Consider the following 22,118-nt stretch of genomic DNA (forward strand, 5'->3'; position numbering starts at 1 on the left):
GGGACACACTAAGGTCAGGTTCACCTGATAACACAATTGCATCTTTGGAAGCTTGCGGCACTGTCCTTATAAAAATGCAAAGCAGGTCCAAAAGAAATTCATGTGATCTTTAAAAGGTCAGAGTGAGCCTGAACATTGATTTTAAGATGCTTTATCAATTAGAGACCAGAGGTTTTTCCTGATGATATTTATTTCATAAATGTAATTACTTTTCTAAAACATATTAAAATAGAAAACATGTTCTTTTGATCAATTTATACAAAGAAAATACCAATATAGTAATAAAAATACTGAAAATATATGAAAAGCACCAGAACATTAGAGAAATTACACTGGCAACAATTCTAGGAATATATCTTTGCAATTGTACAATAAAGTGCTATTAAATTCAGTCAAACTTAGTGGCAAGATATAAAAACAGTTATGGTATTACTATGAAATTTGAGGCTAGGTTTCCAGTAATTTCATTTTTAGGCTACCTGCAGATCAAGCTAATGATATTTCATTAATGTTTTCATGGGAAATCTACTAATTTCCATTCCCAAGTGAAAACAATCTAAATCTAAATGTTGGTCCTTGGTAATTTGGTCATGAACAGGTAATGATATGATTAAAAATAAAATTATTAATATAAAGTACCAAAAATAATAACCATACAAACGTGATTAAATAAAATCAAATGAAGACAGAATAAAGTCAAATGTAAATACATGTGACTAAGCAAGACAAGTACAAAAGTTTAGATGCCTTTGATTTTATAGTTAATTTTCAATAATTTCACTTAGTCACATTTAACAGACAAACAAATGTTAAGAAGAAATGTTAGTAAATTCAACTGGCCAGAGATTAGGGAAGAACATTTTAGTGAGTCAACATAATTTTCATATGAAACATTAAAGGGACACTGTTAGGACAATACATTTCCAATTTTGACTAATTATTTCCTCATTTATTTGCCGAGGAACAAAAATATACACAAATGCTTTGGGATTAGATTATATTAAAGCCAGGAATCTAACACAGAAGGGGAAACCACTGTGCACACACACAGGGAGGTACTATGGACAGTACTTAGGGTGGACTGCAGTCACTTTCACGGCTGGAGTTGGCAAACTGAAACAGAAAAACCCAAATTAAGACAACGTATCAGACCAGTGTCCTTTTAAGGTTTTATTTCCTATGCCAGTTTTGAAGGGAGTCTATTATATCATTGTTCACAACTCAATTTTGGAATCAACTTCCCAAGATGAAAGCCGCCAACAATGAACCTCAGAATAAAAAAAATCTCCAAACATGGCTCAATCAAAACTCAAAATTTATTTTACAGGCATACTGTTTTTCCTTGCATATAAAGTAGATTTACATGTGAACAAACACAGACTGAAACTGGTCATATTAATGAAGAAAACAAACTAATTTCATTAGCCTCTGCTCCTGCAAAGTGTTTCAATTTAGGAATCATCCTCAGTGTTACTGTGACAAGGGCAGAGTATCAAGCAAGTCCCTTAGCCCTGGTCTGAAGGTTTTACAGTTGATCATGAGTTATATTTTTCACTCTTGAATGGAGAACTGACACGAGTTACACGAGTTTCAATTTTTCTTTTTTTTTCCACCCTTACTGACACTCCAGTCTTTTGTCAAATTTCCTTCTCATGGCTGATTTTAACAAGGAATGGAAATACAAACGAAATATTCTGCTATGCATTTCAAAAAGTAACTTTTCAAAAAATTTTATCTCCTTTCACTTAGAAAAGAAAGTGAAGATGGTGCAATGGAAGATCAGGCCTTTACAATAAATGATGCAGAAGGGTCAGTGTCCAGCCATAGTGGCAACATGAACCTGCATAAAAAAGACTGGACACTGGGACTGAAGAGATTTTCCTTCTAGATATCACTAACAATTCAAAGAAAATCCAACCAAACTTAGTTTCCCAAATTCTATCTAAATGAGTGTGTTCATAAAAAAGTCCGAGATTAATAAAAGGCAGGCTGTTAAGGAAGAAAGATAAGAAACAAAGGCTAAAGGTGGTTTGGCATTAAATAGTTTTACATTCCAAGAGAATATTAACTAGCATCTGGAAGTAATTCTCCAAAATACAAAGTCATTATTACAGAAATTACTCTGTATGTTTTTTTCAATATACATGTTCTATATACATAGTATAGAAAAGCTAATAAGTTGGCTCAGCTATAACAATTCTGTTATAAAAAAAGCAGATTACATTTTTTGGCTGCAACAAAGCAAGTTACTTATACTTTTCAGTTCAGCTAATGTTTATACACAATAAAACTTAAGCTTTAAAGGTATTCAATTCAAAAGGAAAAAATAAATTATATCCAAACTATTAGTTTACACAACAAATATGCCTTTTCTTACTTTACTAACTAGCTATAGTCTCTTATAATCAATTTCTTCAGTGTTTCCTTATTCTAACAGTTTATTTTCAAGACATGTATCTCTTCCATTGCACATTTCCTTTTAGGAAGCAGAGATGTGTGACACTCTTAGTAGCACGGTGGAGAAGTTCTGGGTCTTACTTTTTCCAACTAACGAATGAAAGAGCCATGTTTCCTACCGAGCACCACTTCTTTAACTGTACAACAAATAAAAGAAAGAGGCGACAAAAGCAAGCAAGATAACTGTTAAGGAAAGCATCAGCTGCTGGAACCAGATACAACGCTGAACTTGGTCTTCAAGCTTCCTATTACTTTCTAGTAAACGATTGAGCTAAAGAGGGAAAAAAGGATGAAAGATTTGTATCAATAAAACAGTGTATTAATCATGTAAATGACAAACAGGAATATTAGAAATCCCACAAACAGGAATATTAGAAATCCAAACATTTACGGGATGGGTCCATCTACTCTGAAAGGCAGGGAGCTGGAATGCAACAAGGAATTAGATTTGTTTGGTGAAGAGACATGTATCTCCTTCTCTCATTTTAAAAAGGTCTAATTTTCTAGTTGAGAAAGGAGCAAAGCAACCACTTCCTGGAGGTACCAAAACCCACTACTCAGAAAGAGAGCCCCTCAGTCTGTTTCAAACTTAAACACCCTACATGGTATCTTTTCTATGAGATTGAATTCTTTGATACTCCCCAACCCATCATGTGCTTTGTTATATTGTCCCTAGTCCAAATTAAAATGGCCAGAGCTGCTAAAAAGTCAGTATATCTCCAAAAGTAACTCACCGCTTACCATTTCTGATTTCACTTCCCTTAACGAAGAAGAGTGTATTTCTGTTGTGTCTATGCCAAAGGGCTTCCTTAAGTCAGTGGGAAAAAATGGATTTCTAACGTTGGTTAGCATTAACAACTTTGTTTTAGTTAGGAAGAAAGAACACTTACTTGTAGATATATATCTGCACCGGTTTTATCTGATATGTTAAAAGCGTTGTCTTTTAATGTAAGAGTGGTTGGTTTACTGCTCTCAACGATATGGCATCTTAACCTATGAAAATCCAAAGGAAACATAACTTAAAATTTTTAATGACTTTTTTTCATAAAAGTAAAATATAAACTGAAAAATGTTAAACACAGAAGTATATGTTAACAGAAGTGAAAGTACTCATTCCTCCCCCTAGATACACATAAGGTAGCAGCTCAGTGTATATTTATCTTTGAAGGGGAGCAGAATATACCACCCCAAAATACGCCTCTTTGGCATAAGGATTATCTTGAGTGATTATTTTTAGGAAACAGCAGACATTATCCTTTTGTAAGAGACATTCACATTTGCAAGGGAAATCCCCATTTCTAAGGGTGTCTCCATCTCTGTAGCAGGAAGAGGAGAAGAGGAGAATGACTCTAAATCTCTAGAAACTCTCATCAATGGAGAAGGCAGGGCTTAAATCTGCATAACAACCTTACCCTTGTTTACTGTGCTTTGCCTGGTCACCTCCCATAACTTCCCCTCACCCCAACATCTTCTTTTGTCTTTAGCTGGAGATGGTATTTAAGGTGGTGACTTAGGGCATTTCGGGCAGTCACTTAGTTTTTCTGGGTCTCTCCCATGTATACAGGAGGTATACATGTTATTAAACTTCTGTTTGTTTTTCTCTTGTTAATCTGTCTTTGATTACCAGAAGGTGGGGGCCTCAGCCATGAACTGAGAAGGGTAAAGGGAAAAATTATTTTTCCTACCCTACGGTTTGGCAACCTACTATGGGACCTGCTGAGACACCATACTTGCTTGGGCATCTGCAAATGGAATCCTGGAAAACTAGCAGAAGCCTGGGAAGGGTAAGAACTCTTACCAAAGTCAGTTCTCCTGGACCTTACTCTAGTACCAGGTCAAGAGAAGGAGGTAGAAGTTTCACCTTGTCCCTTCCTTTCCAAATCTAGATTAGCAGAAGACAATATTTATGTGAAGTAATTCTTTGGGTATAGTGACTTTAGTAGCGATTTTTGTTATGAGTATCCTTGTTTTCTATTGATCCTTTTTCTTCCCAGAGATGGTCATTGATTTCTTTTGTGTCATTTGTCATGAGGAGAACCATAGGCCAGATGAGGTTTCCCTTTTGTCTTGTTCTACGTTTTGAGAGCTTGGCTTTATGACCAATGAGAATATTCCCTGGTCTCTGAAAACTGGAGGATGCATGTATGTCTGCATGTATCTGGTGGCCAGCTAAATAGGCTTGGGATCTCAGACACAAAGTGACAAGGAGCATTCTGTGTCCGACCATGCCAGCTCTCATGGGAGTTTGTCATAAGGGCCCTGGTCCATAAGAAGCCTTTGTCATCTCAACCTTTGTTGTCTTGTTAGTGCTGGAGAAGTCTCATTAGCAGGTCTTTCACTAGAGGCATCTCACATTCTTGTGGGTAACTGGAGACCATCTTCACTACACCATTCTTACTGCCTGTGACAATGAAGGTCTTTGCTTTCTTAGGCTAACTCTCAGAGTAAACTTTCTAGATCTTGTGAGGGCTGCATATTTTGTATCCTCTTTTGGGACACCCCTTGCATTCATGGTTAAGCCATAAAAAAGGCTTATTGGTTTGAGTTGCTATTGAGATTAATATAAGACCCTACTTGTCAACGGCCAGACGATGGATCCTTTGAATTGGAAAAAATTCTGTGTCTGAAAAATTTTTAGGGAGCTCTCATCCTAAACAATTGTCTTACTGGTATCTATGGAAAGACCAAATTGAGAGGAGGCCACGAAGGAGTACGGCAGCTAGCCTTAAGGACTTCCTTAGCAAGATGAAATTACAGAGCTCTTTTTACTTCCACTTTCAGAATATATCTACCAAATTTAGAGAAGAGTTAAAAAGATCAGTGGCCATTCAGTCCCCACTCACAGGGACGCTGACTGGCTGCTATGGGGTGTTCTTCCCACCTACGATTATACTGCAAGCCAGACAGCCCCCTGGGGAAAACCCTCATCACAGAAGAAACATGACCAGAATTTCTCCTAGGCACTCCTACAACTGATCAGGAAATGGATCAGCTGAAGGCCAATGTTCAGTGGCTCAAAGAAGCAATCGTAGGGGTTTTTTCCCCCTAAGGTGAATTGGTGTAAGATTGAATTGTGCACTCAGAAAAAGGAGAGCATTCAAAGGCCTTTGCTGAACACTTGATATGGACTTGTTAAAGGCATACTGCATTAAACCCTGAAGCTCCAGAACATAGAAATCATTTGATTTCCATCTTAGTTGGCAATCTTGTTCCTGATATAAAGCAAATTGAAGAAAGTATAGTTGGATGGGCAAGTCAGTCCCTTGATATCATTCAGGCTGCAATCCAATTCTTCTGAGGAATTAAAAGCAACTGTTTTTGTCCTGCAAATCTTTACAAAACCAGAAATGCAGCTCCAGAAGCAATTCAAAGTCCACCTATCCTTACCAATCCCCAAACCTCCCTTATTCACCTCAAAATACTTGTAGGTATTGTAAAAAATCAGGACATTAGAAACAGAACTGTCCTGCACTTAAGAAAAATTTAATAGTAATTACTCTAGATCTCTGATAACAGGCAAATATATCCTAAAACTACTAGAAAAAAACTTGGATACTTTCTCTGTTCCTTTGAAATGTAAATTTTATACCCCATCTTCTCAAGGACCTGCTAGCTAACTCTTTGAAATGCAAACTTCAGGGAAATGATTCTCATCAGAAGGAAAACAAGGAGCTATTTGGAAATTGGGCAAATAAAAAAAAATTAAAAGTACAAATGTTAGTAAACAAGCTTTAGCCACCTGAGCAGGTAAACTTATTCCAGCTGGCAGAAACACAAGTTGGATCCAACTGGGCTTTAATAAACTAGTGGGTTTTGTATTATTGTACCTGATTCATGGCTAAAATTTTAGAACTAGAGCTATAAGGTCCCTGTTTGTGTCTATCTGTATGTTTGTGTGTGTCCATAGATGTATGTTACAGATGTGTGATGTTTTTCTACATCCAGATGGTATTGCCAAAATTAATTTGTGAAACCTCTATTTAATTGGCTTAAAGAAAAATAAGCACTTACCAAACTAAGTATTACTAAAACGCTCAAATATAGAAACTAACCCAAATGTTTCTCAAGTTCATGTGATCTGGGATAATCTTTGGTGAATAAAAGGTAAGTTTGTTGGTTTAATTAAAATAGGCATGTCTCCAGAGTTACCAACATTAGATATAATCCAGACATGCAACTTTTATTCTACCTGTGTTTACTATTCAAATAAGTTCATGTTATCTCTTTTAAAAAATGTGTCAGCAAGAAGAATAGATTGGGATGATGGCTGACTTTATCTAATGTCTCATCAAGTTTTTGTGAATAGTCTAAACATAATTTTTGGGAGCAGGTGATTTAGATAGATTTAAGTGGGATAAGTTTTTAGGTGAACTTTTCAGCAATGATTTTGTTTTATACTATGTCCACTTAAAAATAGTTTTCCAAATCTCTTTGGTAACTTGAAACTAGAGTTTTACTAAGTTAAATGATGAGAAATTCATTGAATAACTAGGTCATTTCCAAATAAGATAAAATACTAAAACATTAATTACTGAATATAAGTTTATCTACTTTTGGTTTCTTATTACAGAGGAACTAAAGATATTTGGGTCTGTTAGTAAACATACCTTGTGCCACACTGAAAAACTGTAATATGAGGAAGCATATACTTTCAATTATGAAATGTATTCATAAATTTGCCAATCTAAAGGATGTGATGTAACAGACCACAATGGCTTACTTCTTACTTTTCACTAGAAATTAAAGTTTCTAAGGGCCAAGAAGCCAGCCCGGGTGGTCTAGTGGTTAGGATTCAGTGCTCTCACCACTGCGGCTCCAGGTTAATTTCCTGGTCAGGGAACCATGCCACCTGTCAATTGTCATATGGTGGCAGCTGCACGTGGCTATGATGCTGAAAGCTATGCCACTGGTATTTCAGATACCAGCAGGGTCACCCATGGTGGACAGTTTTGAACACAGCATCAAGACCAAGTCAGACTAGGAAGAAGGACCTGGCCACCCACTTCTGAAAAAACAGGCCATGAAAACCCTGTGAATAGCAGCAGAGCACTTCCTGATATGGTGTCAGAGGTGAGAGGATGGTGCAAAAAAACCAGGCAGGGTTCTGCTCTGCTGTACAGAGGGTCACTAGGTGTCAGAATTGACTCGGCACTAACAACAAAGGGTTAAGAATTCTAATTAATATATGTAAGTAAAACTACTAGAAATAATAAGGGAAATGACTCCATATGCAAGGAATGCAGGATGTCTTTTTGGCCAAGAAAACACATGAGCTATGGGGATGCATTTTTGTTAAGGGAAATAAAAGTAATTTTGTCCTAAAGTAAAGCTGCTTATTTTAAGAAGAGAATAAAGGACCAACTAAATGGATATAGGAAGTTGGAAAGAGAAAATTTTACCTTGTGTAGTCAAGCTGGCTAAAATTGAATGAATTTGTTTTAAGGGTGTTAAAAATAAACTTTAAGGGGCTGGCCCAGTGGCGTAGTGGTTAAGTTTGTGTGCTCCGCTTCAGCGGCTCAAGTTTCACAGGTTCGGATCCTGGGCATGGACCTACACACTGATCATCAAGCCATGCTGTGATGAGATCCCACATACAAAATAGAGGAAGATTGGCATGGATGTTAGCTCAGGGCCAATCTTCCTCAAGCAAAAAGAGGAAGATTAGCAACAGATGTTAGCTCAGGGCCAATCTTCCTCATAAAAAAAAAAAGATAAAGGCTTTAATATCAATAGTGTACTTACGTAAAACTAAGACATAGTTTTCTTTTACCTGCTACAAGGACAAAGACTTATTGCACTATTGGTCTGCTCCTGATAAGAGATTGTGAAAGGTTTTTACCTGTTAAGTAATCTGCCTAGAAAGTAAAGATTTTACGATTGATCAAAACAATTTCCTGTGCTTCACGTTATCTTTATCATCAGATCTTTGATTACTTAAGAACACAGTCTTCTAAAGATTAAAAAGGTTAAGTTTTGCTCATAACTATGTAACCTTTTGTATTTGCCTTTGAAACCTTTTATTGTCACTTTGGTTTAATACATAATTAAGTATTGTTTCATAATGATCTATGATCCTATTTAGTCAAGTGTCCAAAACCTTTTGATATTTTTGACAAACTTGCCAAAATCAAATTCTAAATGAAGTCTTTTTGACCTCAAACTAACCTTAGGACTTTCCAGAGGGTCCCTGGGACATCTCAAAAGATTTGTTCTCTCTCCTTATAAAAAGAGAGATATTAAGCTAATTAGGCTTACTGGATATGCTAAATTACATGGGAAGCATTGTCAAATAAGAATACTAAACCTCCTTTAGATTATATTTGTATGGATATGTTACTAATATAAGCATTCCAGAAATTGTATAAAATTCCTAGAAATCTGATATGTCCTGGTATAATGTTATCACTTGTAATTCCAGTTATTATCTTAACAGTTGTATGTCACAGAAATAACCAAATTTCCTTGTCAATAGCATTATAATGAACTCTTATCATATCTTTACCTGTGGCCCTTTTTAAATCTTTTTGTCATTTATAGAAGTTATTGTTTTACTCATGCTTTTGCAAATATGGAAAGGACTCTTAACAAGTACTCCAGAATACAGGTTTCTGATAACTTAAAGATCATAAAACTGAATTGGGTAAGAATTTCCAGAACTAATGGAAAAACTGGATTCAAGCAGAATAAGAATTAATAACATGAGATAGAATGAACTGATTTTACTTTTTGTTTGAAAGATTGCTAGTTCTTTAATATTTTGTTTTTCATGATTTAAGGAACCCTTTGTCTCTTTTCTCTTAAGCTATCTAGGATTTATAGCAATTTGGTAAATTATACCTTAGTAAGAAGAATTGAAACAATTTTTCTCCCTACCTGATACCTCCAGAATTTGAGAACTCTTAGCATTCTTGTTTTCATGGCAATATAGTTATTTGCATAAGTTCAATAAGAATCTGTTCTCCTTATAACAGGACACAATACGAAACATGGATATATTACCAAGGCTTTGACTGGAATGTCATATTGAGAAAATGATAGGCATAAAATCAGATATGACCAGACAACTTTAAGGAACTAAGGTTGACTTTATGTAGCCAATAAAGCCCCTTGGAAAAAACTGACCTGGTACCTTGCTTATAGAGTTCTGAATAGCCTTACCAGGTGAATAATGAAGGTCACTTCCTGGCAGGCTCAGGATATTCTGGGGACCTCAAGAAGAGAGGAATTCACCTAAATCTATGTAATAACCTTACCCTTGTTTACTGTACTTTCCCTGATGGCCTCCTATAACTGGCTCCCCTCACCATCTTTCTTTTGTCTTTAGCTGGAGATGGTATTTAAGGTGGAGGCTTGGGCCATTTTAGAGAGTTTTACTCCGTTTTCCTGGATATCTCCAATGTATACAGGAAGTATATATGTTTGAACTTAGGTTTGTTCTTCTCCTGTTAATCTGTCTTTGATTACCAGGGGGTTGGGGGTCTCAGTCAAGAACCTAGAAGTGTAGAGGTAAAATTATTTTTTTCCTTTCCTACATCTTCCAGCTTCTTAATGCATGTACAAATAACACAAGAAATTGCAGATACTGCTCAGTAGCCTATGGAAAGTTTTTTATATGGTATTCAGTAGAACTCATCTGATCTGATTTGAAGGAAACCACCCTTTCTAGATAGGTGGCAGTGCTTTATTTGGGCCTTCAGTACCAAACCACCAAGGCTCCGTCTTTCTGTGAGATAAGTGATTCCCTCTTGACAGTTAAAAAAAAGAAAAGAACAAAGCAGCTTACACATAACAATATGTTTCCATAGCCATGCCTTTGACAAAAAGTAGGACCTCCTGTAATATAACTTGAAAATTTAAATATCTAACTACTCCATCTAAAAACAAGCCAAACCCATCATGAACCTTAGCTATATCTGTGTTTCTTCCTCCCTCCTAAGACTGATCCCTACCTTGGCTTTAGATCCTGTTCCTTCCAGCTTTCTGAGGAATTTCAGTGTCAATGATTTATTTTGTATGGTCAGTCTTCTCCTTTTCAGATGGCCCTTGCTATGGTTTTAAATAATGCTCACATCTCTCCCATTAAAAAACCCAAACAATCCTTTCATTGCCACCACATTCTTCCTTCCAAACATGACTCCTCGTCCCTCCCCAACAAGCCAAACCTCCAGAACAGTTTTACCACCTTCATTTCTTTGGGATCTGGCTCGTCTCTCACATGTGGCTCCTGTCACCTGAAAGTGCTCCCCATGAGGTCATCGATTGATGACTTCCATGTCACCAGCAATGGCCACTGCTCACACCTCACCCTTCTTGACTGGCATGGCAGTACTTGGTACCTCTGGTCATCTCCTCCTTTGTGAAAGATGCACTTCCCTGGGCTTCCATAACACAGCTCACGTAGTGATTTCCCTTCTGACTCCATGCTGAATTGTCCTCCTCTGTTTGGCCATTCAATTTTCCTGTAGGCTAGGTCTAACTTTTACTCTCTTGCTGGGATGAAATAAAGCTTGTCTCCCCAGGCCCACTCTTGTTCTCCTCTCCACCATGAACCACCCCATAAATGGTGATCTTGTCAAAGGCAAAACAGATCAGGTCAATGCTCTCCCACTGGTTTTATGATGGTGATCAAGCTCCTCCTCTGGGCCCTGTCTGCCTCTCCAACTTTTTCTTACCATGGATCCTCTCACACTCTGTGTTCCAGTCACATCTGTATTCTTTCAACTACTTTTCTGAAGATTTAATTCAGCTGTGACCATTATTAGGTTTCCCAGCTTCTCATCTATAAAGTAAAAAAAAGACCTACCTCCTAGGGCTGCTTCAATGACTAAATGAATAAATAAGAGTAAAAGCACTTAGAACCGTGCTGCCACACAGCAAGCTCTATTTAAGTGTTAACTTAATATCACTCTTTTACATGTGTCTGCCCATAGTCTATTTTCCACACAGTCCCCAGAATAATCCTTAAAAAATAAGCCAGATCACCTCATGGCTCTGCTCAGCACCAACTACCGGTTTCTCCTCTCAAAATCACGAGTCCTCACCATGGCAATGATTTGGCTCCCTACTGTCTCTTTGACAATCTCCCACAATGTCCCTCCTTACCAGATTCAAGCTACACTGACTTCTTTGCTGATCCTCACAAAGGCCAAGTACACTCCTTTTTTCATTTGTGGTTTCCTCTACTTGGAAAGCTCTTTTTCCAGTTATCTATGTGGCTTACTCTCTCATTTCCCTCAAGTCCTACTCAAATGTCATCAGAGTAGCCATCCTTAACTACTCTCAATTGAGACTTCTCAATCTTGGCACTACTGACATTTTGGGCTAGATCATTCTTTGTCACAGGAGGCTGTCCTGTCCATCGTGGGATGTTTGGCAGCATCCCTGGCCTCTACCCGCTAGATGCCCACAGCACACCCTATTGCCCAGTTGTGACAACCAAAAATGTCTCCAGACATTGACAAGTGTCCCCTGGGGAGCAAAACTGGGCACACTTCAAAATAAAACCACAACACAGCCGCCTTCTCTATTCTCCTTTCATGTCACAGGCTTTTCCCCTCTTAAATAGGACAATGTCATACATATTTTTCTGTGAGTAGGGTTTTTTTCCCCCTAATAATATATCATAGATGTGTTTCCATATCAGAACAAACAGACTTGCCTGACTCTTTTGAATGGCTGCAGAGTATCCCTTAGTGTGGATATACTCAATTGCATTTCACTATTGCTTTACTGGTGACCATTTAGGTTCTTTCTTTTCCATTTTTCACTAGTACAAATGATGCTGCAAAAACACATGCTAGTACACAAGGTGAGCATTCCTACAAAGGGAACTGCTGTGACAGAGAAAGCTGTGTTTGTAATTTTGACACATCCAGATTCTTGCATTAGCCTGCAAGCAAGTCTCTGCTATTAGCAACCTCCTCGAGAAACTCCAGGTCTTATTCACCTGGGCACCCCAGAGCCTTGCAGAGCTTGAGGGCCACACTAGAAGCCTAAATGTCTGCCAAATGCAAATAGGAAGGTATGCCTGCCTAGCCCACGTAGGCACATTTCTCTGATTCTTCCCATCACATTTGAGCTTCTATGAGTAAAAAGCATACCTATGCTCCATCACTTTATTTCTGGGAACTTCTTTCCAGAACTGAGTCAATTCTGCTGGGCCCGTGCCGGATGACTGTTCCATTTCTGCAGCCATTATCAGAAAACGGTCTTGGGCAGAGACTGTTAAACCTGCATTCCAAAAGGGTAACATTATATAAACAGGAACCTTTACAAAGGGTTGGATATGTGGTTTAAGGCATCATTCTAGAAAACAACATTAAGGAAAAAGAATAATACAGAACTACTTTTAAAAAGGAAAACGTTATTCTAAAAATGAGGACTTCTTTTCGAAATTCATTTTACTTGTTAAAAAACAAAAATTTTTAATGTGGACTTGAAAACATAGGCAGTACGCTCTATGACATTGGTCTGAGCAGCATATTTTCAAGTCCCATGTCTGACCAGGCAAGGGAAACAAAAGAAAAAATGAACAAATGGGACTACATCAAACTAAAAAGTTTCTGAACAGCAAAGGAAACCATCAACAAAACGAAAAGACAACCTAACAAGTGGGAGAAGATATTTGCAAACCACATATCAGATAAGGGGTTAATATCCAAAATATACAAAGAACTCATACAGCTCAACAACAAAAAAACCAACAATCCAATTAGAAAATGGGCAAAACATCTGAACAGAGATTTCTCCAAAGAAGATATACAGATGGCCAACAGGCATATGAAAAGATGCTCAACATCATTAGCTATCAGGGAAATGCAAATCAAAACTACAATGAGGTATCATCTCACTCCGGTCAGAATGGCTATAATTAACAAGACAGGAAACGACAAATGTTGGAAAGGGTGTGGAGAGAAGGGAACCCTTGTTCACTGCTGGTGGCAGTGCAAACTGGTGCAGCCACTATGGAAAGCAGTATGGAGTATCCTCAGAAAATTAAGGATAGATCTACCATATGATCTAGCTATTCCACTGCTGGGTATTTATCCAAAGAACTTGAAAACACAAAGGCATAAAGATACTTGCACCCCTATGTTCATTGTGGCATTATACACAATAGCCAAGACGTGGAAGCAACCTAGGTGCCCATCAAGGGACGAATGGATAAAGAAGATGTGGTATTTATACACAATGGACTACTACTCAGCCATAAGAAATGACGAAATCCGACCATTTGTGACAACACGGATGGACCTTGAGGGTAATAAGTCAGAGGGAGAAAGTCAAATACCATATGATCTCACTCATAAGTAGAAGATAAAAACAACAACAAAAAACACATAGCATTGGAGATTGGACTGGTAGTTACCTTTGGGGGAGGGGGAAGGGCAAAAGGGGTGATTAGGCTCACATGTGAGGGGATGGACTATAATTAGTGTTCAGGTGGTGAACATGATGTAATGTATACAGAATTCAAAATATGATGTACATCCAAAACAAAAATTGAAAAAAAAAGAATTTTAATGTGGAAAGGGCAATGTCAATGAGGCCCATTTGCCCCTCTCATTTTACACGTGAGAAAACAGATGCCTAGAGTATGGTGAGGTGATTGCTGACACTGCTTATTTCTAGATTCTAGTCCCACCTCTGCTGATTCATCACCCAGCCCCAGGTCCCCCACTGTGGCTATCAGGTGACAACTCACCTCCGTGGGGAGACACAACTATATCAACTGATGCACCAGGGTCACAACTGCTGTTGCTTGGCTTGACTCTGTATTTTTCTGGAGCAGTTGTTCTCACCTGTTTATAAAACACAGTAATCACATAATAACCTTTATGCTTTTGGGGGGGAAATAGCTTACAAATGACTTTAAAAAAATTAATAATCAACAGACAAAGTCTATAAAACAACCTTGGTGGTTAACGCATAGATTGTACCTTTCCTCATCAATAATGAAAAAAGCACCTCACCTCAACTGATTTAAAAAAGTATATTCACTTGTAAGTCCAATTGTCACTTAGCCTTCCTCTTAAATAAAAAAAAAAATAATCCATCTGTTAAATACGTATTCTGTCTGGTAATCACCTGAATTTAATACAAATTCAAAAAACTGAGTGCACATTAGAACACATTACACTAGCATTCAGAAATTAAAAAACAGTAGATAATCAAAGGACAACCAGAACATCCTAGTGATTAAAATTTTATTTTGGTGAGGAAGATTGGCCCCTGAGCTAACATCTGTTGCAAATCTTCCTCTTTTTGCTTAAGGAAGATTGTCCCTGAGCTAACATCCATGGCAATCTTCCTCTATTTTTTTGTACATGGGATGCCGCCACAGCATGGCTTGATGAGTGGTGTATAGGTCCACACTCAGGATCTGAACCTGCAAACCCTGGGCTGCGGAAGCAGAGCACGTGAACTTAACCACTATGCCACCAGGCCACTCCCCCTAGTGGTTAAATTTAAATAGACAATTTAATGAAGTAATACCTACAATATGGGGTGACGGTGGACTCCATCTTGCTACACTTAAAGCTCAATATCTGGTTAGTATCCAGTATAAACCATACTTCAGAATGTACCACACTTGGGGGAAAATGCACTTTCGATTTTATAGTTTTATTTTTCACTCTTAGGAATTAAAGCATTCATATAATGAAGAGTGATTTCCCTTGGATTTTTATTTACTAACAGACATTAAACCCTGGGATAAATTTGGACATTAGCCTATTAATGCACATTAAAGATTGAGATACAGATCCCAGGAAAAATTTTAGATAAGCTATGCGATGCGGTTAGAACTAGAAGGCAGTATAACATGCCTAAAAATACCATAAATAAAAAACATTGTGTAAGTTCAAAACTATCAATCTTTCAATTAAAATACATCTAAAATCACTTTACATGTCAAATTTTGAGACATAATTTATTATATCTTTCAAGATATTTACCTTAAATGCCACTATGTTTTTAGTTACATTTGTCAACACTATTAAAGTTTTCTTCTCTCCAGATTCTGTATTTCCAAAATAGAGTTCTTCTGCTGGGCTAGGTGGTGACAAAAGCATAAGGCATTTGTAATTCTCAGAATAAATAATCTAATCATTAGCTTGAAGAAAAATATTTGGTTAATATTTTATGCTCGTTTGTATATAGAGATTTCATCAAAAAAGAAAAGATTATAAAACAATAACCTAATATATTTTGCAGTTTAATCTTACTGATTCAATGCATGCTATTAAAAAAGTCCTATGGTTTTCCCCAAGATCAAAATAAAATAGGAAAGAACAGAAGAGAGAATTAGGAAGATTCTCAATAGTCCTATAGCAATCAGCATCATCTTAAGGTGCGTTTATTTAAACTCTTTGGAAAGTTATAGATAATAATCAAAACAAAGAAGGAATTGCTGCTTCAACTTAACCTAATTACAAACACATTAGAATGGGGCATATTTTTACATACCAATAGAGAAAAGCAAAACCTGAAAAATCATTAGGGATGTATTTAAGTAACAAAGTAATTCCTTACTATAAAGGCTTTTCCTAAGTAATATGGGAGGAGAAAAATAAACACAGAAATAAAATTTGGGGTGGGAACTGCAGGAAGAATTTGTCAAACAGTAAAATCAGTGAGCTTCAAAATAGAAATTTTACTATTATCGGCCACTGTAATACCCACGACCTAAAATAAAAACTAAAAGACTCAAGCACAGTTTGTGTAGTTTAATTATATTAGCCAAATTGTATCAGGTGCCTCCAAACAATAGGAAGGACAGTGTTTGTGTTCTAGATAAAAAGATGAATTCTTCAGATAGCTCTTGACTTTGAGCTACATCTTTAAATATATTCATTTTATATCAGGAATGTCTGCATATCAGAGATATTTATTCATCTAAAGAACACACATCTTTAAGGAAGCACTCTCCTAAGAGGACTCTGCTCAGCTTTGGCATGGTTGCTGGCGTCCGTTTAGAACCCAATCTGAAATGTGTCACAGAAAAGATAGGAAGGTTATCGATCTTAGAACTGCTCTCAGGAGCCAGTATAAAAACTGTGAGAAGCCTTGGGGAGACAGATGTTGGATGGGTCCCTGTGTGCTGGCAGGAAAAGGACTGTGACTCTCCTGGGGGCTGGGGGTGGGGTGGGGTATAGAGCCCAAAAGTGCAGGCCTAGAAGCTGCCCTGTCCCACTATGGCTTTCTCCCTAGCCAGCTCTTCCAGCCATACCTTGACATTTATAAGCTAGGACCTATGGTTTTGACAGGCCTCCAGTGAAAAAACAATGTGTAACTTTCAAACCACTAGAGGGAAGAATGGGAAACAAACAAAACTCCAAAGGGGGAAAATGGTTAAGAAAAACCATGGAAAACAGAACATGCATGCGGTTCCCTCCCTCCCCCAACATGCACACTCTCTCACACACACACGCATGCACGCACACACATACAGATGGTGAAGATAAATCCAAAAATAACAATAATCAAAATATACATAAACAAATCAATCTTGTCAATTAATAGAGAATCTCAGATTAGATTTTTTAAAACTCTGGGTGATTGTTCACAAGAGTCATACCCAAAACAGTTACATAGAGAGTTTTCAAGTAAAGGGATAGAAAATGATATATTAGGTCATCACTAAATCAAATTGGTATAGCAATATCAACATAATGCTATATAGATTTACCAACTAAAAGCATCACTAGTGAGAAAGAGGTCTTTACAAAATGATAAAGAAACAATCCTGAATCTTTTGGATTAAATAACCTAAAATCAAAAATACAGATGTACTGAAATTTGGCTTTGGTAAAAAACCCACTTTTCTGGTTCAGCTTTAGCTTTTGGAAGGTCAAATCAACAAATGCCTACTTCAATGCCATCTCTGGCATCCTCAAACTTGTGCAAGTCAAACAGTATCAGTAAAAGGAGGAAAATATACATCATTCAGATTTATCATTAATATATGAATATTCACTTTTATTACCTGATGTGGGATCAGGGCCCTTTAAACACACTCAATGGAATAAATAACACAAAGGCAGCTAAATATATCCACTATGCCTGGAAACCAAGGTGAGTCTTCAGATAACTTTTAATTTTGTATTTCCACAGTTTCAAAACAGTACGGAAGTTTTCTTAATTTTGCAGTTCCCTTAAGATGATCAAGATATATTATAAAAGCATAGCTAATAAAATCCTCAACTATTACCTGATGTGTAATAAGGGCCCTTTAAACACACTCAAGGGTTTCTTGAAAGCTTTCATTTTGGAATCTTTTTCATGTTCTTCTGCTTTGGAAGTAGGTTCAGTTAGGTTAATCTAAAGACAAAACAAATGAAGAAAGAACAGATAAAGAAATTTAGTTTTACACTGACAGTTGGGCAGTTCATTAGGCCCAAAAGTAAACATTATAGTGATTCAATCCAAATTATAATCTTTAACATAGGTTTATTATATTTAAATATATTTAACCTACATTAATAAGACTATTAACATATTATTTAAGTGCCTACTACAAATAGGTCACCATAGAAAATATAATGTGGTCCTTCCCTTAAGAGTCTTTAAGTTTGTTCTAAATTATAATGTATTTATCCCTCCATTAAGCCCTGAAGATTCATAAAAAGATAACAACTAAGTGCTTTTTAAAAAATGAAATAGAGGAAGCAGATCAAGATAAAGTTTTAAATTAATTACTTTTATTTCCGATAAATAAAAAATATTTTAGATAAAACAATTCCCTCTGGGAGCATTTTGCCAATTTTTATACAAAAGCATGGAATCAGCCATTTATACACTATATCGGCCCTAATGGTCAGCGAGTGCCATCCTTCCTCATTTTAATACAAAGATGTGGAAGGACAGCAAGTTAAGTGAATCACTTGAAATCACGTAGCCAGCTGCTGGTAGAATTGGGGCTAGGCCATAGCTTTTGACTTGATTTCATTTTTTTGTTAAAATTACCTTTTTTAGAAGAGCCGTTTGTTCTTCATTAGAAATTGCTTCCAAGATTTCTTTGCCATCACTTTCTATATCTTCTTTACTTGAGGCTTCATCCTCGCTGGCAATAGGCCCATTTTCACACAATGGTGTCTGGAAGTCATCATCTACTAGTGGTGGATAGCTATATTTGAAAGGATCCTGAAAGAAAAGAATTTTGTATCGGTCTGCTAAGAGATGGGTAGAGAAATAATTCTTTTAGTAAAGTTAAAATCCATTCCTCTGGCCAAGAAAACAGGCCAAGAGAATAGTGAAATTTAAAACAAAGAAAACATTTCAAACCAAAAAGGGAAAGAGCAGTAAGCAGTGTGAGACAACTGGTCAGTCATCTGTAAAAGAACTAAGTCAGATCTTTAGTTCACTCCTTATACCAAAAAAAATTTCAGATGAATAAAAGCTTTAAACGTGTGTGTGTATATGTGGTGAGAGTATTTTTTGAAAACCATATAAGCTCCAGAACAACACATAGGAAGATAAAAAAAAAAAACACAAAACCTAAGTAGGGAAGGCCTTTCTAAGCATAGCAAAACCCTAGAAGGCATGAAAATATTGATAAAAATTGAGCCCACTAAAACGAAACATTTCTGAATGACAAAAAACAAACAAAACCCAACGAATCAACTACCACCATCCTCGAAAAATAAAATCTTAAAAAACAAAATTTTTTTTTAACGGTCACAACCGGAAAGACATGCACCACACATATTAGGAACGAGACAGCTATTGTTAATATATACAAATTAAGAAGAAAAGAGCAATAACCCAACAGAACAAGGAATAAAGGAATAATACAGAGTTCATAGAAAAAGAACAGACTGTCTTTTAAATCATAAAAAATATGCTCAACATGCCTTACAATAAAAGAAATGCAAATTAAAACTACAATAAAATATTTTTTACCTGAGACTGGCAAAGATTATAAAAATGAGAATATATGGTGTTGGCAAGGATGTGGTGCAAGCATTCTCACACATTATTCATAAATGGGCACAATCTCTTTAGAGGGAAATTGATAACTCCTATCAAAATTTAAACTAAATATATCCCTTGACCTAATGATTTTAATTCTAGGAGTTTATCTTCTACATATATTGCTGCACCCGTACACTAAGAGTTATTTACAAGAATATTCACTGCAGCACTATTAGTAATGGCAAAAGATTAGAAAACTAATGGTCCTTCAAAAGAGAACTGATGAAAATACACATTATGTTATATCCATACAATGGAATATTCTACAACAGTTTAAAAAATCAGGTAGACCTCTACCAATCAATATGGTATAACCTAAAAATAAATGATGTCCAAAAAGAACCACAACAGAACAATATATATGGTATGTGACCATCATGTAAAAAAAATATAAAGGATAGAATAAAACTTGGAAGCAGTAAGTGCCTTTAGGGAGTGGCAGTGGGCAGTGACCCGGGGAGGGAGATGTACTTTTCACTGTACTGTTGTACTTTCCAGTCTTTGGTCTTGTTTGCTTTCAAAATAATAAATCATGTGTACGTATTACATTTGGGAAAAAAAAAAACTTATGTTAAAGAATAGTAATCCTACTACAATTTTGACTACAATCTTGAAGAAATACACCACTACCAACAGAGAAGGGAAATAACCTTTTCTACCCCTAAAAATAAGTTTTACTAAATGCTATTAATTTTAAGATACAATAATTCTGTGGGCAAATTATTACAAATGATGAATCAATCAAATTGCTATTTTAACTGAGGGTAGTACTTGAAATGAACCACACTCTGTTTTTCTAGGTTAAAATGTGAAATACAAAGCCTCAGAATAGGAAAGCAGCAAACTTCAAATTAAAAATATTGGTTCAAGTTTTTTCTAATAAAAAAGCAAAAGGACATAAAACTTTTCATCTTGCTAGCCCCTTGGTTCTGGTTGAATACAATTTTGCCAAGTAGGCAGTATACAAAGTAGATTATAAAAATCAAATAATTGAAAATATTATCAATCAAGTTAACCTAAAGCATACCAAATCCATAGGTTTCACAGTTTATTAAAAAAGTGATTACCACAATATATTTCATTGTTATGTAGTATTAAAAATTTAACACATATCTACTTCTGGTCTCTTATTTATAAGTAGTAAAATCATTTCAAAAAATATCTTGATAGTATATATTATCTTTAAAGAGACTATTCAACAGTAAACAACTGGAAACAAACTAAAGACATCAAAAGGAAATTAAGTAACTTATGGTTATTAACTAAATAATTTACAGTTCATCTCTAGACACTAGAATACTATGTAGCCATAAACAAGAGTAAGACAGCTTGTCACATACTGATTTGGAATGATCTCTAAGACATGTTGTGAAGAAAAAAGCAGGATGCACAATAGTATATAAATATACTACTTGTTCAGAAGAGATGGGAGGGAGAAAGAATGACATATATAGTATATTTGCTTATATATATTACATATAATATTCTAGGTGCTTTTATAGGCAATACAGATTCCTGGAAATATAAGAAATGGAACTGGGGAGGGGAACAGGGTGGTTGGGATAGCAGCAGTTTAGAACTGTGTAAATATATAACCTATTCAAAAATAAAAATTTAACAACTTGAAAACAAATACAAAACATAATGCTGCTTTCTATTTTGGGGGTATCTATGATCTTTCTTTGGATGTTAAGATTTTGATTTTCCTTTTTCCTTGAGGAAAGAATACAGCCTAATGTACTGTGATCCAGTGTTATTTCAGAAACAAGTTTCGAGTACTATACTTACAGTTCCACCCATGTGGGGAGGCAGGTATTCTACACTGACATAGTCTTGGATGTCACTTTTACTTGCAAACTTCAACAAACTCACTGCTTCTGGACCAAGCCATGTTTTCACAATTTTGAAAGCAGCTGAAGAAAAAACAGTCACTTCATTAAATTCTTTTCATTCTCTTTTTCAATTAATTTGCTATGTGCCAACCCAGGTCTTCTGAAATTAGTCTGCGCTAAAGTCTATTAATACGTACCTTTCCATGTCATGATACTTCATTAACATTCTCTAATTCCTGTAGGCATTTACATTGTGACTGTCCCTTATGGGTTTCAAATGTCCCATGAAGATTCAGGAAGATTAAATTACCCTGATATTCATTAATAAACTTCTCAGAGTTTTAGCCTCTGCACAAATCCATCAATAATCTCAACTACTAAGATAGTCAGACACTGAATCAAATAGCATAGTGATTCAGGGGATAACTACACAATAGGGTCATTTGCCTTACAATTCTGATAAACCCCCAATCTGAAAAACCTTCTCAAATGGGAAGTCAGGAAGAGGAGGTAGCCCTTCTCATCATGAGTGTGAGCCGGACCCAGACTTCCATCCTAACCCTAAACTTCTCTGCCTTTCTCCCAGGCCCTGCAGCTTAAGTAATTGTGAGGAATTTACGGAATCTGCAAGAATAAACTGTTACCAAACACAGCTACTCAGTAATTGCAATCTTGTTCTGTCATGCTATTCTGATTTATACCAAAACTATACTTAATTTTTTAAACCCCATTTCTATCGTGACATTCTAAGCATGGTTTTAAAGAAATTAAAAGAGGATTCCTGCATTGAACTTGCAAAGCATCAATGAAAAAAATCAAGAAATAAAACAGCATGATAAACATTAAATATTACTT

The 22,118-nt window shown here is 36.2% G+C and overlaps 1 protein-coding gene across 2 annotated transcripts in view; it reads right to left on the reverse strand.

Annotated features, from left to right (window-relative positions):
- Window positions 1-209: 209 nt before the first annotated feature.
- MOSPD2 (motile sperm domain containing 2) overlaps window positions 210-22,118 on the reverse strand; it is a 53,458-nt gene continuing 31,549 nt past the window's right edge. Inside the window, exons 8-15 of one of the 2 annotated variants that reach the window (XM_046673597.1) lie at window positions 21,220-21,344; window positions 18,424-18,600; window positions 17,669-17,778; window positions 15,414-15,510; window positions 14,162-14,258; window positions 12,558-12,687; window positions 3,348-3,450; window positions 210-1,113 (exon numbers count right to left, since the gene is read on the reverse strand). In XM_046673597.1, the coding sequence (XP_046529553.1) occupies window positions 1,072-1,113; window positions 3,348-3,450; window positions 12,558-12,687; window positions 14,162-14,258; window positions 15,414-15,510; window positions 17,669-17,778; window positions 18,424-18,600; window positions 21,220-21,344 (881 nt within the window). In that variant the 3' untranslated portion in view covers window positions 210-1,071. Of the gene's footprint in view, window positions 1,114-1,298; window positions 2,729-3,347; window positions 3,451-12,557; window positions 12,688-14,161; window positions 14,259-15,413; window positions 15,511-17,668; window positions 17,779-18,423; window positions 18,601-21,219; window positions 21,345-22,118 lie in introns of those variants that run through there. The other variant, XM_046673596.1, reaches the window with a different exon arrangement.

This window comes from Equus quagga, chromosome 10 (genome assembly GCF_021613505.1).
Source record: "Equus quagga isolate Etosha38 chromosome 10, UCLA_HA_Equagga_1.0, whole genome shotgun sequence".
NCBI lineage: Eukaryota > Metazoa > Chordata > Mammalia > Perissodactyla > Equidae > Equus > Equus quagga.